This window comes from Apis mellifera, linkage group LG9 (assembly GCF_003254395.2).
Source record: "Apis mellifera strain DH4 linkage group LG9, Amel_HAv3.1, whole genome shotgun sequence".
Lineage (NCBI taxonomy): Eukaryota > Metazoa > Arthropoda > Insecta > Hymenoptera > Apidae > Apis > Apis mellifera.
In genome coordinates, this window is record NC_037646.1 from 1,566,943 (window position 1) to 1,583,486 (window position 16,544).

General features: G+C 20.7%; 3 protein-coding genes across 5 annotated transcripts; 2 read left to right on the forward strand and 1 right to left on the reverse strand.

Moving 5' to 3' along the window:
• Positions 1 to 531: 531 nt before the first annotated feature.
• On the forward strand, positions 532 to 5,948 carry LOC552291 (DNA replication licensing factor MCM4). 2 transcript variants are annotated; one of them, XM_026443046.1, is made up of 9 exons: positions 532 to 550; positions 640 to 766; positions 878 to 1,200; positions 1,517 to 2,403; positions 2,474 to 2,793; positions 3,137 to 3,414; positions 4,999 to 5,399; positions 5,478 to 5,688; positions 5,772 to 5,948. In XM_026443046.1, the coding sequence occupies exons 2-9, from the start codon at positions 667 to 669 to the stop codon at positions 5,865 to 5,867; spliced, it is 2,616 nt and encodes an 871-aa protein (XP_026298831.1). In that variant the 5' UTR covers positions 532 to 550; positions 640 to 666; the 3' UTR covers positions 5,868 to 5,948. The 2 variants fall into 2 exon arrangements, with proteins under 2 accessions (XP_026298831.1, XP_026298829.1); XM_026443044.1 differs by lacking the exon at positions 532 to 550 and having other exon boundaries at positions 563 to 766.
• A 1,765-nt stretch (positions 5,949 to 7,713) lies between these two features.
• On the forward strand, positions 7,714 to 10,339 carry LOC551554 (ras-related protein Rac1). Its single transcript, XM_623948.6, has 3 exons — positions 7,714 to 8,163; positions 8,581 to 8,968; positions 9,046 to 10,339. The coding sequence occupies exons 1-3, from the start codon at positions 8,129 to 8,131 to the stop codon at positions 9,199 to 9,201; spliced, it is 579 nt and encodes a 192-aa protein (XP_623951.1). The 5' UTR covers positions 7,714 to 8,128; the 3' UTR covers positions 9,202 to 10,339.
• Positions 9,448 to 16,241, reverse strand: LOC551576 (exocyst complex component 7). Of its 2 annotated transcripts, none has more exons than XM_026443048.1 (7): positions 16,101 to 16,241; positions 14,214 to 14,450; positions 12,164 to 12,702; positions 11,516 to 12,067; positions 11,208 to 11,442; positions 10,857 to 11,126; positions 9,448 to 10,627 (listed from the first exon to the last, which is right to left on the reverse strand). In XM_026443048.1, exons 2-7 carry the CDS (start codon positions 14,443 to 14,445, stop codon positions 10,356 to 10,358), a joined length of 2,100 nt encoding a protein of 699 aa, XP_026298833.1. In that variant the 5' UTR covers positions 14,446 to 14,450; positions 16,101 to 16,241; the 3' UTR covers positions 9,448 to 10,355. The 2 variants fall into 2 exon arrangements, with proteins under 2 accessions (XP_026298833.1, XP_026298834.1); XM_026443049.1 differs by lacking the exon at positions 16,101 to 16,241 and adding an exon at positions 15,855 to 15,979.
• Positions 16,242 to 16,544: the final 303 nt, after the last annotated feature.

Below are 16,544 nucleotides of genomic sequence, written 5' to 3' on the forward strand. Positions count from 1 at the left end.
TGTTTTTCCATGTTTATCATGAGCATCAATCAATAAAATTTATAATCGAATTAAATTAAATAATTTATTATAAAAAACACAATTGATTAATTCAATAATGAACTCATTTATTTCTCATTAAATATAAAAATATAAAAAAAAATTGAAATAATGACTATCGACTAGTTTTTCGATTATGCAATCATTCCAAATTCGACTCGATTTGAATCACTAATGTATAATTTTTTTTATATTGCAATTTACAATATAATCATAAATTAATTTAATTTAATATTTAAAAGTATATTTTTATGCTATAATAAAAATCATGATTATGTAAGATAAAATAGATAAGATAAAAAAATCATAATTTTTATAATATGATTACTATGTTACTAAATCAATGTTATGATGATAAAAATCATAATATTTAATATTATAACCTTAAATCAAAATTTATTATTATGAAAATATAATTTAAAATAAAACTATAAATATTTAATTGTTAGTTCTGATGTTTCTGATTGGCTATAAATCACATGATACTAAATTCAAATTATTATTGGCTGGAGTAAATAGTTAATGCTTGAATTTTCAATTTCAATAATAAGAAATCTTAAGTGCGGGAAATAAGTATTTAATATTTTTTTTATATTTTAGAAACTTTTTAAAGATATATAAAAAACAATGTCAAGTCCTATGAGATTATCAGCTACAGATAGTCCTGGAAGAACTCCTAGAAGGCAAATACAGACTAATAGATCTCCTTCTGCTTTTGGTACTCCTCGTAAGTATTTATTTTAAAGGTTATTTCATATTCATTTTTATTTATAATATTAAATAAATGTATTATATAAACATAATATAAACAAAACATATAATAAATTTTATGTATAAGGTAATGCTGTCCATAATGAAAATAATGATAATGTAGAAACTCCATTAAGATGGGGTACTACTGGCACTACTGGAGGTGCTACAATTGTTGCTTCTTCTGAACATGAAAGTGCTATTGATTCTGGTGATCATTTTACAGACCACTCTGGTCCAATTCATGGTTCAGAAAGTGGTTTGCAATTATCTTCTCCAATTAATTATGGTACACCAAGTTCATTAGGATCAATTCGAACTCCAAGAAGTGGAATTCGAGGGACTCCACTTAGACATAGACCTGATATCAATACAGATAAACGTTTACGTCAATTTACAATGCAAGAACCTGTAAGTTGATGATAATTTTATTACACTCATTATTTTATTTAAAATAATGATTTCTTTTTTAATATAAATATTATATATTTTTCAATTTTATATTATGAAAAATGATTGAAAACTTTTAAAGAATATATATTTATATTTTGATAATATTATTTATAACTAAATTTATTTATTTATTTATTTAATTTTACCATAGAATATAAATATCTTATATTATATATATTATATGGATATAAGTATATATAAATAAACAATAATATCAATAATAATAGTAATAATATTAATGATAATAATAATATTAATAATTTATAAATGATAGATTTCAGAAATACAGAATGGTACATCAGAAAGTGATACAACAGGACCTCAATTGGTTGTTTGGGGTACAAATGTAGTTATAAATCAATGCAAAGAACAATTTAAATTATTTTTTCAACAATTTATTGATCCAGATGCAGAAAATGATGAACTACCAGAAAATATGAATTTATCAGAACCTTTATATCTTCAAAAATTAGAAGAAATACATACCTTAGAAGAACCATATTTAAATGTGAATTGTGCTCATGTGAAAACATTTAATGAACATCTTTATCAACAATTAGTTTCGTATCCTCAAGAAGTGATTCCAACACTAGATATGGCAGCAAATGAATTATTTTTTGAAAAATTTCCAGCAGCAGTTTTAGAACATCAAATTCAAGTGCGTCCTTTTAATGTAGCTAAAATTAAAACTATGAGAGAATTAAATCCTTCTGATGTAGATCAATTAATTACAATACCAGGAATGGTAATTAGAGTTTCACGGTTAATTCCACAAATGCGAGAGGCCTATTTTAAATGTAGTATTTGTGCTTTTACAACTCTAGTAGAAATTGAAAAAGGAAAAACAAAAGAACCTACAGTTTGTGCACATTGCACTCATAAATATTCTTTCACTTTAGTACATAATTTGAGTCATTTTTCTGATAAACAAATGATTAAGTTACAAGAAGCTCCAGATGAAATGCCACAAGGACAAACTCCACATACTACTGTTTTATTTGCACATAATAATTTAGTAGATGCAGTATTACCTGGAGATAGAGTTTCTGTTACTGGAATTTATAGAGCAGCAACACATAAACCTAATTTTGAACATAATTTTCAAGCCATTTATAAAACTTATATCGATGTAGTACATTTTAGAAAACATGATTCCAAACGGTAAAAAAATTATAAATAAATAAATTAAAAAATTTGTCTTCACTAATTATTTATTTTAAATTATTTATAGATTATATGATCAAGAAGATGGTAAAGAACATAATTTTACACCAGAAAGAATAGAAACTTTAAAATTATTGTCACAGAAGAAAGATATTTATGAACGATTGGCAAGACATATTGCTCCTAGTATATATGCAAATAATGATGTAAAAAAAGGAATTATTTTACAATTATTTGGTGGAACTAGAAAGGCTTCTACTGTAAATGGCAAACATTTTAGACCTGATATTAATATATTACTATGTGGTGATCCAGGTACAAGCAAATCACAATTGTTACAATATATTTACAATTTAGTACCACGATCTCAATATACTAGTGGAAAAGGTAAAAAAAAAAAAAATAAATATAATATAAATAATTTATCATAATTAAATATTTCTTATTAATATTTATTAAAAATATACATATTTATATATTTTAATATTAGTGAAATATATATACAAAATACTATTAATTTTAAATATTTTTTTTGATAAATAATAAATATGTGAGAATAAAAAATAGAAATAAAAATTAATTTTTATGTATAATATAATTATTTAAATAGTTTTTGGAAAATTTTTATAATTTCCTTCATTATTAAAATTTAATGATATTAAATATAATATTGAAATGTAATCTTCAAAATATTTATTATATATATTTTCAATAATATATTATGTTGTAGGTTCCACTGCTGTTGGTTTAACAGCTTATGTAACAAAAGATCCAGAAACTGGGCAATTAATATTACAAACAGGAGCTTTAGGACTTGCAGATAATGGAATATGTTGCATTGATGAATTTGATAAAATGAATGAAAGTGCAAGATCAGTATTACATGAAGTAATGGAACAGCAAACTTTAAGTATTGCTAAAGCTGGCATTATTTGTCAATTAAATGCGAGAACTAGTATACTTGCTGCAGCCAATCCATGTGAATCTCAATGGAATAAGAATAAAACGGTATATATTTTAAAAGATGAATCATATACATAATTCATTTATATATATATGATTATTTTATATTATTCTATTATTCAAATTACAGTATATTTTTTATTAGTTTTTTCTTTTAATGATCAGTTTCAATTTTTTAATAAATCTATAATTTTTTACTCTTTTCTTTTAATGAATATTTAGATAAATTTATTAAGATTTATTAATTACAAAATATATTTTTATACTATATTTAATTATAGAAATAATAAAAAAATTTAATCGTTTTAATAAATAATTAATACATAATTATAGTCTTATATAATAATATTAATATTATAATAATGTATACAATGTATTAATATATGTATAATAATATGTAAATGTAAATATGTAATATAATAATTTTTTATTTATATAGATCATATTAGATAAAAAAAATGAAATAGAAAAAAAAATAGAAAAATGTTCTAGATATGATACAAACCTGATATGATATAAATATATGATATAAATAATAATTTTCATTATTATTTTCAAACAACATTTATATCAATTATTTACAAACAAAATATTGAATATTGAATAATTTTATTTAATTTTAATATTTGTTATTTTAAATACTTATTTAAATTGTAAGTTGTTAATATTCATGAAAAAATATTAAAAACACATTTAAAAGCTGAAATAGAACAAAAGTTGCTATACAAAAATTATATAAATATCAGTTTTATTATATTAAATTATAAATAATTTAAGTTTAGATTAGATTTCTAGTCTCATTTCATCTTACACAAATTTTAATTGCTTAATTTAATAAATAAACTTTAATTGATATATCAATTTTTTATTTTAATTTTTAAAATCTTTACAAATATATTAATATTTTGTGTATATAAATAAAATATATATATATAAAAAAAATATATGTATGTATATGTATATATATATATGTCTTTTTTAAAAATAATATTTCGCTAATAAAAGATGTAAATATATCCATATATCATTATTACATTATTACAAATTAAACTTTATTCATTGTTATTTTCTGATTGTATATATTGTTTTAAGAGATGATAATTATAATGAAAATCTTTTTTAATAAAATTGAATTTAAGTAGGAATTTTAAAAATAAACATCATAAACTGTGTTATTTTAAAGTTGTATAAAAAAAGAATTAGATAATATATAAATGCTATATATAATAACAAAAAAGAAACTTCGAAAAGAAGAATTGATGAAAAATATACTAATCATTTATATATATTATATAAGAATTTTATATACTATGTCTTTATCATGTACTATTATATAACATTATATAACTATTATATTATATAAAAAAATTTCAATTGATTTATTTACGATTAAATATGCTTATCATAATTACTAAATTACAAATATTTATGTTTTTATGAATAAAAATATAAATAAATTTCATATTACATTTTGTGTATATATATATATATATATATATATATATATATATATATATATATATATACACTTATATATTTATTTCTCATAAATACATAAACATTTTCAATTTAGTAAATACATTATCTTATTAATTTTGTCATAATATTGTAAAATACATATTTTTTTAGGTAGTTGAAAATGTGAAGTTACCACATACATTACTTTCTCGTTTTGATTTAATTTTTTTAATGTTAGATCCACAAAGTGATACATATGATAGTAAACTTGCAACTCATATGGTATCTTTATATTATAAAACATCAGAAGAAGATGAAGATGAACAAGTAAGCAGAAGTATTATTCGCGATTATATAGTTTTTGCAAAAGAACATGTTCATCCTATTCTTAATGAAGAAAGTCAACAAAGACTAATACAAGCTTATGTTGATATGAGACGAGTTGGGAGAGGACGTGGACAAATAACAGCCTATCCTAGACAATTAGAATCTTTGATACGTTTATCTGAAGCACATGCTAAAATAAGACTCAGTTCTATTGTGGAATTACAAGATGTTGAAGAAGCATGGAGGTTTGTAATAAATAAAAATCATAATATATATAAATTAATATATATAAATTGTAATATATTTAATTTTTATTAAAATAGGTTGCATAGAGAAGCTTTAAAACAATCTGCAATTGATCCATTAAGTGGTAAAATAGATATAAGTATTTTAACTACAGGTATATCTTCAATAGCTAGAAAAAAAAAAAAGGAATTATGTGATGTGCTTCAAAAACTTATTGAAAAAAAGGATAAAATTCATATACTTAGTCAACAAAAACTTTTTGCTGAAATAAAGCAATCTTCTGAATTGGTTAGTACATGTATATTTTTATAATATAATGAATTACAATTTAGAAAAATTGCAAGAATTATTATTACAATTTTGTTTTTTAGTTAATTACCCGAGATATGTTTGAAGATGCCTTAAGAGAATTACAAGATAATGGATTAATAACAATAATTGGAAGAAGCAGTATTCGTATTTCTTAATCCATTTTTATTTTATATTTTTTTTTTCACTTATTTCATTTATTTTAAATAAAGAATAAAAATATATATATAATCTAAAAAGAATTTTTATTGTTTGTATTACAAATTTTTATTAATTTAATTGAATACATTTTTTTAATAAAGTAATTTTCTAATACATTTTCTAATAAAGTTGTTTTGTATAATATTTTTTAATTAATATAATCTTTATTATTAAATAATAAATTATTAAATATTATTATTAATAAATCTTCAAAAAATATTTTATTCACGATTAAATATATTTAAAAAAAATAAAATTCATTAGATTTATAAAACAATATTTATCATATGAAATTATATATTAGATGAGTGATACAATTGATAAATAATAATTTTAAAAATAATCGTATAATATGTCTTTATTTAATAACTTTGTTTTCGAAAAAAATCTATTCTGAAATTTAAGTAATATAAGAGAAATGTAGAAAATTTATCAAGTAGAAATATCTAGCTATTTCTCTATAATTTTGATTTTAGATATAAAAATTTAAATAAAAGAAATTTTATCTGTACATTTTTATCTATATATTTTTTATTTATTTTTTTCTACTATAACCTAATAACCTTCTATTAATAATCTAGTCATATTCATTCAAGAATTAAACAAATTTTTTTTATATGAAAACTTTTTAAATTCAATTTTTTCCAAAAAAATGCTTCGAACAAAATATTTTATTAATTTATACATTTTATACATTTTTTTTTATTTATTTTTATACATAAGAGAATTGTAATATTGATTATAACACTGATTGTAATATATGGCCACACCCAATATCATTATCAATATTTATCATTACATATATAATTCTTAGATGTAATAATAAAAAGTTTTTAAAATCAATAATTTATAAATTTATATTAAAATATAATAAAAAAATAAAAATATAGTATAGTAATTATTATTACATATCTATATTATAATATAATATCTATAATATATCTATAATATATTATATTATAATATTTTTATATATTTATAATATATCTATAATATTACATATATTAATTATATATCTATAATTGATCTAGTATATTTATATATTTTTTTTTTACAGTTTATTAAATTTTCTTTGCTATAAATATATAAATATATATGTATATATTTACATGTAAAATTTTATATTTTTATAAAAAAAATTATTTTTGAAAAATAAATTAAATTTTTTTAATTATTTATGAAATATTATGAAATTAAATGAAATTGAATTATTAAATACATGATAAAAAATTTGCATGAATTATAGTATAATAATCAATATATAATATATATAATAACCAATCTATTTAATTATTATATATTGTATAACATTATAAAATTATATTTCACTATTTTATTTAATTTTATTAGTATTAATAAGTCATTTTTTATTTCATTAAACACTTTGAAATTTAATAAAAATATTTAATAAATAATAGATCTTAAATAAAAAAAGTCCTAAAATATAGTTGCAATAAAATAAGAAATTTTTAATTGAAATTGTTAATTATTTTTATTTATATGTTTAACTTTAAAATATGGATCTCAAAATTACTGTATTTTCATAAAATTTTATGCATACCAATTTTATTAAACTGATGCACATTCTGTTAAAATCCCCTCCAAATATATTATACTGCATTGGTTGTCATTTCAACCATTATTTCATGTATGTCTAATTATCTAATTAAACGAATTTTTTTTAGTTAAATATGTTTTCAAAATAATATTTATAAAAACAATAGAGAAATAAAGAATTTACTTAAAATTTTTTATATTTATAGAAGCATCATTTTAATTATTGTAAAGTAAATAAACTCATTAAGTGTATGTTCATTATTCAGGCCACATATTGAGGTCAGGAGTACTGCATTCAACGAAAGACCCCCAACTTCGTTTTCCATTATAAAACAAGGACATCAAAGACATTATAATATATTTATTTATCCCGATTTTTATATTTTTACATGAATATTTATACTTTTTCATCTAACTTTTTCTCTCTTTATTTTTAATTTATTCATTCTTCCATTTTATGATCTTTTTCTATCTTACATTTGACACTACTTATTTATCTCTCTTGCGCCTATTTCCTTTATATATTCTCTCTTTCTATTTTACGACATTTTCACTCCTTGTCTGTCTCTCTTGATCTTTCCTGTTCTGTCGAATCGAACTAGAGTCCCTTCCTGCGAATTTACGTAGATATTTCTATTTGTGAACGGTTCCAACCTTCAGGATGCAAGCTATTAAATGTGTTGTCGTAGGAGACGGGTGAGTATTTTAAAACCTATTATAATGTTTCGCGATATGTTTGTTTTTCTTTATTTTTGATTTACATTATTTGATCAAGAATCATCAAAGTAGCCTTTAGCGATTGGTTTTTTCTGATCAAGAAATATTTAAAAGCTAGTACCACACCCGTAATACTTTTTATAATTTTTTTTATTTTTTTATTCACTGTTGAAGGTTAATACAAAATCAGAATAATATGATTATTCTATAATTATCAATTTCTAGATAATTTTTTACTTAAAAGTTTTAATCCAAATTGTATTATTTTATTATTTTTTATCTAATAATATAACATTTTTATTTATATTTTATTTATAATTAATCTTTTGTTATCAAGATTATTATGTATTTTTAATATAATCAATTTAATTATTTTTAATTAATTAATTTCTACAGAGCAGTAGGTAAAACATGTCTCCTTATAAGCTATACTACCAATGCCTTTCCTGGAGAATATATTCCAACTGTATTTGATAATTATTCTGCAAATGTCATGGTGGATGGTAAACCAATAAATCTTGGTTTATGGGATACAGCAGGTCAAGAAGATTATGACAGATTAAGACCATTGTCTTATCCTCAAACAGATGTTTTTTTGATCTGCTTTTCTCTCGTTAACCCAGCCAGTTTTGAAAATGTTCGTGCAAAATGGTATCCAGAAGTACGTCATCATTGTCCAGCTACTCCAATTATTTTAGTAGGAACTAAATTAGATTTACGCGAAGATAAAGAAACAATTGAGCGATTAAAAGATAAGAAACTTGCACCAATAACATATCCTCAGGCATGTATTTGCTTTATATATTATCATGTTATATATCTATAATTATAATAATTTTAAAATTATAATTTATTAAATAGGGTTTATCCATGGCAAAAGAAATTGGTGCTGTAAAATATTTAGAATGTTCGGCTCTTACTCAAAAAGGATTAAAAACAGTATTTGATGAAGCAATTCGCGCAGTATTGTGTCCTGTTCTTCAAGTGAAACCAAAACGCAGATGTTTCCTTCTATAATATTAAATGTCCAACGACGGTGGAGCATGTGCAAATGTACTATTTTTCCTCCGATCGGACTTGATTGCAGCAGGATATCTAACTTCTATTAAAAAAACCCCGTTATACGGTCCATCTCTCTACAAGCATCTGCCATAAAAACGCACAAATCAATTTATATAATGCGTATAAACAGATGAAGAAAAAATATACGCAATTTAAGTGTTTTGGACATTAGCTAAATATTCTTGCGAAAGAAAGAAAGCCAAATGAGAACAGAACTGATAATGTACAGTATATTAGAGTGTGTTATTAATATTAGTTATTATATATGAATTATAAGAAATTAAACATTATTACATATGTGCGTTTATCAGCGCACTAAATACTAATCAATTTAATAAGAGAGATAAACCATTTTATGTAAATTTGCATTGTATATGCAGGAAATATAATTACATTCTCAAATTTTTGATATAAAGAATAAATTGATTTATTATTAAATTAATAGTATTAAAAATTAATACATTAAAAATTTATCTAATTCTTGAATAAGTTATTTTCTAATTTATAATTAATTGAAATTAATATCATAAATTGTAAATTTTATCTTCTTTCTGTAAATATGCAATTGCAAACACATGAAATGATTTTCACTTTTAATTAAATTGATTGATACACCATGAAATAAGATAATCATGTAAGTCTTAGAAATGAGCGATACAAGTGTGATTTTACTTCTCTATCTCTATATTTTCATGTTGCTGCAATTTTGCTGTAATTGATACGCACAACATGGTTAAAAAGAAAAAATATGAGATAGAGAAAATTAGTACGTATGAATGAATGTTTAAGAGTGCAGAAAGAAAGAAAGAAGGAATTATTCTATAACAAATAATTGTACATAAATGGTAAAAGTTCAAACTGTATTCCTATCATTTTTATTTTATTTGCATAAGCTGCTGAATCTAAATCGGACGTTACTTGTTTTTTATATATATATTATAAATATATATAAAGTGGGGCTGGACCGAGATCTATTTCAATCGTCGCAGATCCACTGACCTGTGCAATCTATCCGGGGAATGGGGATTCAGTCCATAAAAAATATCATAGATATTGTAACTAAATATGCTTTATTAAATGGGTGTTTATTAAATTTTTCTATTTATTTATTATGCCGTTGTGTCAAAAAATGTATCAATTAAAATAGATATTTGTTCAGGAGTATATTTTATATATTTAGCAGGATTCTTAGAAAATGATATTCCTCGATATTTATTATAAAATTTTCTATAAAGAGGAACAATAGCTTGTTGAAGTTCTTTTCGTAACTCTTCTCGTAATCGAGCATCAGGTACAGAATAAGAACGTTGACACTTTGCAACTTCTTCTAATTCTCTTGTAAATCCTAGAAATTTTTCTTTCAGAATTTTTGCTCCTGGTTCTATAAAAATAATAAAATTCATAAATTATTTTTTTATGCTTACACGATTGATAAATTGCAATTGTTATAATTATATTATATAATTTTATGTATTTTTTATATTATTACAAATTATTTTTTAATTTTATATAATTAATTATTAAAAATATTTGATATTATATTTAAGAAAATTTTTAAAATATATAGATTTTTTTGTTTTATATTAAAAAATAATTATTAAAATAGAGACCTGGTTCATCAAACGGTTGTTCGAGATAAGTGCGTGCCTTTGCAAAAGTAGTAGAAACATAATTAGCCTTATCACGTAATAAGAGATCATAATATGTTTGTTCTGCACTTGGTTCTGATAATAATAAAAGTTCCATTAATGAACTACGACGTAAAGCATTTATAACATGATTATGATTGTTTAAACGAAACAAAGCTCTTAATGCAATATCCGAATATGAAGTATCACTTTTACTTACAAGTACCAAATTTAATTGTGCTAAAACTTTTTCTAAATATGAAAATGAAAATATTAATTAATTTTATAACATTTTTAATAACATATTTAATATAAAGAAATGGTGATACCAACTAATATAAGTGCCAAGTATTATTCTATACATGTTTTCTGTTTGTTTTATAGATGTTGCACTTTCCATATCAGCACTCCGTCTTAAAACAGCTCCTGCTGTATCTGCATATTCTGCTAATTGTTCTAAAAAAACTAGAACATTACTTGTACTTTCTGCTACAGTGCCATCTTTAGGTAAAATTGAATTAGATTCATTTCTGACACTTTCGGCAAAGTCTTCCAATGCTTTTGCTCCCTATATTATTAAATTTATATAATAAATAATTTAAAATAAATTTTAATGTTGAATTTTGTAATGTTATACATACAGTTATGTTTAAAGTATTAAGCACAGAAGTAAATTTTGATCTAAGAGCATAATCACAACCCTCAACTGTGCGCTCCAAGTCTGGTTTTAATTCTCCAAGATGTTTTAAAATAGGAAAAATCACTAAAACTGCGGAAAAATCGCGTCTTATAATACATCTTTTAGCACGAGTTGCTATACTCTCTCCATCATGAGCTACAAGATCCATAGCTTCGCGTACTGTGGCTTCTAATACTTGTGCTTGCAAACTAATTGGTAAAATTTTAGCAACCAATGATCGTTCTGCTTGCATAAGTTTATGAAGACCAACTGTTAATAAAAGATAATTTTCCATTTCTTGTTCATCTGGTGCTGTATCCTCTACACAATGTGCAGATAATTGTGGTGGTGGTTTTCTAGATGTTGTTAAAGATAATCCCAAACCAGTAGTTTGAGAAGCTTTTAACAACATTCTACTAGCTTTTTTTTCTAAAGCATGTTGTAATCTTTTAGAGGCTCTTTTTCCACTAATTTCTTGAATTCCTAATGAATGTCTATTTCCAAATTTTGTTTTCTATAAAATATAATACAATTTGTGTATTTAATTTTAAATATTTATAATATATATACACAAAAAATATGTTATTTAAATGTTATCTAAATTTCTTACTGGTAAAGGACTTCCTGCATGTGTACTGCCACCACTGGCACTCCTTTGATGTTCTTTTAATAATTGTAGAGATCTTAAGACAATTGCAGAACGTACAGATGCATAAATCTTTACATGTTTACGATGTCCTCTCTCTTCTAACCATGCTGCAATTTTAACTAAATCTCCTAAAATACTTTCTGATAGTTGACAAAGAGATTGTGGAGCATCTTCGCCACTAGTATCTTCATCTGAACCAATTAAATCCAAAAGAACAATTGGAAGAATTGGTTTACTTTGTCTAGTTAAAATATCATGAAATTCTGCATATAAAGCATCTAAACCAACAACAAATAAACTTGTTACATTTTCTAATTCTACAGAGCTTGGATTATTCTTTTGAAAATAACGTTGAGCATTATAAAGACGATTCATTGCTTCTAAAAAATTATCCAATCCTCCAGATCCTCCTGGACCAGCTCGCACTGTAACTTCTACTTCTTGACAGACTCCATAATATCCAATAGCATGATCTAGAGCATTCAATGTCATTTCAATATCTGTAAAGAAAATGATATTTGTATTTTAAAATTCAAATTATTTATATAATTAGAAATAATAAATATACAAAGTATTTTGAAAATAATGGAAGACATTACATATGACTAAATTATTAAGAAAGAATTAATTTTTTTATTTCTTTAATTTTCTATTTAGATATAATAGAATTTTATTGTTATTATTATTATAAAACTATCAATACTAGAATTTGAGAATTATTTGAGAAATAAATAATCATTCTTATTTTATCATAAGTAGAAATAAATAATATCAAAATTAACAAAAAAGTGCAAAACATAAAATATTAATTTTTGATTAAAGAAACATTAATTTGGAATTCTTTATTTTTTTAGTTTCTTAAATTTGTAGTGATAATAGTTATTGATTCAATAATCCATTACATTCATAAAACAAAAAATCAAAATAATGAGATTTACAGAAATCATATTAGTAAGCATTAGATTAAATAAATGATAATTTTAATAATAAATAAATTATAATAACTCAATATGTATTTTCTAAAATTTTCAGATTTTCTCTGTATTATCTTATACTGTGAAATGATCCAAAGAAAATACATTTCCTTATAACATTTGAAAAATGTTAAATATTTAAAAACAATTAAATTATTTTAATAATAATAATAATTTTAAAGAATATTATATATATATAAAAATAACAAAACAATGATTAAACAAATATTAAAAAGTGTTAGAATAATATTTTTAAAAAATTATTTAAAATTATTAATTGATAAAAATTAATATTATTTCTGTAATAAAAGAAGGATTTTGTTAATCACTAACTGGTCTACTGTCATAATATAATCACATATTATATGGTAGCTTATGCAAACCAATAATTTCTGGAAATTTCATTAATTTACTACTTTTTATTATATTGAATTGATTTCATATATAAAACAACAAATATTACTATATAACATAATCATAAAAAAAAAAAAAAAGAATTTTATATATACAAAAAAAAAGTTAACTTTATTCACAGTATTTTAATTAAAATTATACATATATATATATATGAGAGAGAAAAAGATATATTTTTTAAATTACAATAAAACTTTGTTTATCCAAATTATTTAAATAAATAGAAGAAATAATTAAATAGAAATGTTGATGCTTGGCAAAAAGAAATTAATATATTATGTTTCTATTCAATTCTTATTTTGTAAAAATAAAATATATTTATTAATTAAAAATATGTGTTTATATAATTAAAATTATATTCGATTTCAGTTCAGATAATAAAAATTTATTTAGACATTCATATATATGAAATTAAGAGAGAAATTAAAATTAATTAATTTTAATTGGTTTATATAAAGTTTTATTATAGTTTTAAACACTTAAAATATTATTTCAAATTAAAAAGATATTCAATGAACAATTGAAAATATATATTATAAATTTTTATTTATTAAAAATATTCTAATAAAAAATTATTATTTAGAATAAGATCATTAAAATATTAATACATATTAATAACATACTTTGTTGTTGTGCTTGAAGATTTCCTGTTTCATTATAAACAGGAAGTATAGTACGTCGCAATGTAGCAAGACGTTGTTCTAAAGAAGACAGAATTCCTACAACATTATTGGTTAATTTTCTACTTCGTTCTTCTGCTTCTTTCAATGCTTCTAAAGAAGCTATTTCTGCTTCTAATTTACACTGAATTTCAAATCTGTGTTCAGAAGTATCTGCTCTTGTAATATGCATCATTTTATCTAAAAATTATAATGATATTACGAAATTATTTGAAATATATTTTAAAAATATTATATATATATATATTATAGTTGTAAAAAATATTTATAATTTATTTTAGTTATTTATTTTGATTATATATAGCAATGCTATCCATATAAATAATCAATTCAAACTTCAATACTTCAACTCCAAATTGCAATGTAATATAGATAGTCAATATTTTTTAGAAAAATTAACTTAATATATATATAATTTTTAATTAAATTTAATTTTTAATAATTTAATATAAATAATATATTTATATTAAATATATTAAAAAAAAATTATCTTAAGGCATTAAAAATTGTAATTTGTTTTTATATTATATTTATTATTATATTTATATTATATTATATATTTTATCTTTTGATATTATTCAACAAATAAATTTTAAAAATATTAATCTTAATATTAAGAAATCATTTTATGAAAAATTATGAATGATTAAATATAATTTGATAAAATTAAAACAATTTAAAACATTGTTTCATAATAAATAATATTTAATATTTTGCTTAAAATTACAGAAAACTAACTACATTACAAAAATCCTCATTAATTATAGTTCTATTAATAAGTTAATGTAAAGCATTATTTATATATTTTTTCTTATTATTAGATATAATATATTATATATTTATCAATATATATAATTATAAATATAATAAAATTATAATAAAATTATCAATATATCAATATTCAACATATATATATTATTGATATCAATAATATACATTATTAAAGATATATAACTTTTGATATAAATTCCTAAAATTAAAACTAATATTTTTAAATTCTATACATTAAATATTATCAAAAGATAATAATATATTATCAAATATATTATTATAAAAAATAATAATATATTTCTATGATCAAAGTCAAAGAATAATCTATTATTAAAATTTTACATAATAATAAATAATCTACTAAATTTTTATATAATTATAATAAATAATAAATATATAAATATTAGAAATACAAAATTTAAAAAAAATTTAATCTTATATTATTTTTAAATAAATACAAATATAAGATAAATTTAAATTACTTATAAACAAAAGTATAATTTTTGAAATTTGGATAAAGAAACATAAACTAATAATAAAATTTATATCAATTGAAAGAAATTAAGTAATAAAATAAAAAAGTTATTTAATAATTTATAAAAAAAATTATAAAAAGAAAAATTTTTTAAATAAATTATAAAAGTAAAACCACAATATAAAATCATATTATAAAATTCTATTTTTTTTAAATAATATAGAGTAATAGTAATTAACATATTGATACTTAAAAAATAAATTATGAGGTATTTTAAAATATTGTTTATTTCATGGAAAACAATTGCTATCTATATAAAAAAAAGATTTTACGTTTACATTTAAGATATGTCCAATGTTCTTCACGATCTTCTCACTATTATACAAAATAAACTAAAACAAATAAACTAATTTAAACTATATATGTATATAAATCATATTACGCTGATTGTTTCATTGTATTACTATTTAATATTATTTATACATTATTATATATGATAACATATTATTAAAAATTTCATATAATATATTTCACAAAATATATTGATTAGATTATTTATTTACTATATTATTATATTTACTTACTATATTATATTTTTATTATATAATAAATTTAAAGAATAATGTCTCATATCACAAGTTAAAATTAAACATAAAAAAACTGAATTTCAGAATTTCAACCATATTAGAATGCAAAACTAGTGGTGCATTCTACAGTTGGATTTAGTCACTACTAGGACTATTATAGACGTACGAATTGGCATGAATTCAATTCATTAAGAATAGTATGGAAAATATATAATTGATATAATTAATATCGTGATTTATATTGAAATTAAATAGAAATGAAAACAATAATGTTATATTATGAATGTATGTTATGAATGTTATATTTTTTAAAGATATATTATGGATTCAAAATTAAAGTCATAATCTTTATATATTTATATCAGGACTTTTTTATCTTCTATATTAAGTTATATTCAATTATCAATTGAATGTGTCACTTGAAAAAAAGACAAATAGCTT

What these genes read in the sequence shown, in the direction of transcription:
- LOC552291 (XM_026443046.1), top strand. Translation starts at nt 667, where the DNA reads ATGTCAAGTCCTATGAGATTATCAGCTACAGATAGTCCTGGAAGAACT. An exon ending in TTCTGCTTTTGGTACTCCTC is followed by an intron (nt 767 to 877) that starts GTAAGTATTTAT and finishes TTTATGTATAAG; the next exon opens with GTAATGCTGTCCATAATGAA. An exon ending in AGAAAACATGATTCCAAACG is followed by an intron (nt 2,404 to 2,473) that starts GTAAAAAAATTA and finishes AATTATTTATAG; the next exon opens with ATTATATGATCAAGAAGATG.
- LOC551554 (XM_623948.6), top strand. Translation starts at nt 8,129, where the DNA reads ATGCAAGCTATTAAATGTGTTGTCGTAGGAGACGG. An exon ending in TGTGTTGTCGTAGGAGACGG is followed by an intron (nt 8,164 to 8,580) that starts GTGAGTATTTTA and finishes TAATTTCTACAG; the next exon opens with AGCAGTAGGTAAAACATGTC. An exon ending in CACCAATAACATATCCTCAG is followed by an intron (nt 8,969 to 9,045) that starts GCATGTATTTGC and finishes TTTATTAAATAG; the next exon opens with GGTTTATCCATGGCAAAAGA.
- LOC551576 (XM_026443048.1), bottom strand. Translation starts at nt 14,445, where the DNA reads ATGATGCATATTACAAGAGCAGATACTTCTGAACACAGATTTGAAATT. An exon ending in TCTTCAAGCACAACAACAAA is followed by an intron (nt 12,703 to 14,213) that starts GTATGTTATTAA and finishes TTTTCTTTACAG; the next exon opens with ATATTGAAATGACATTGAAT. An exon ending in ATGCAGGAAGTCCTTTACCA is followed by an intron (nt 12,068 to 12,163) that starts GTAAGAAATTTA and finishes TATATTTTATAG; the next exon opens with AAAACAAAATTTGGAAATAG.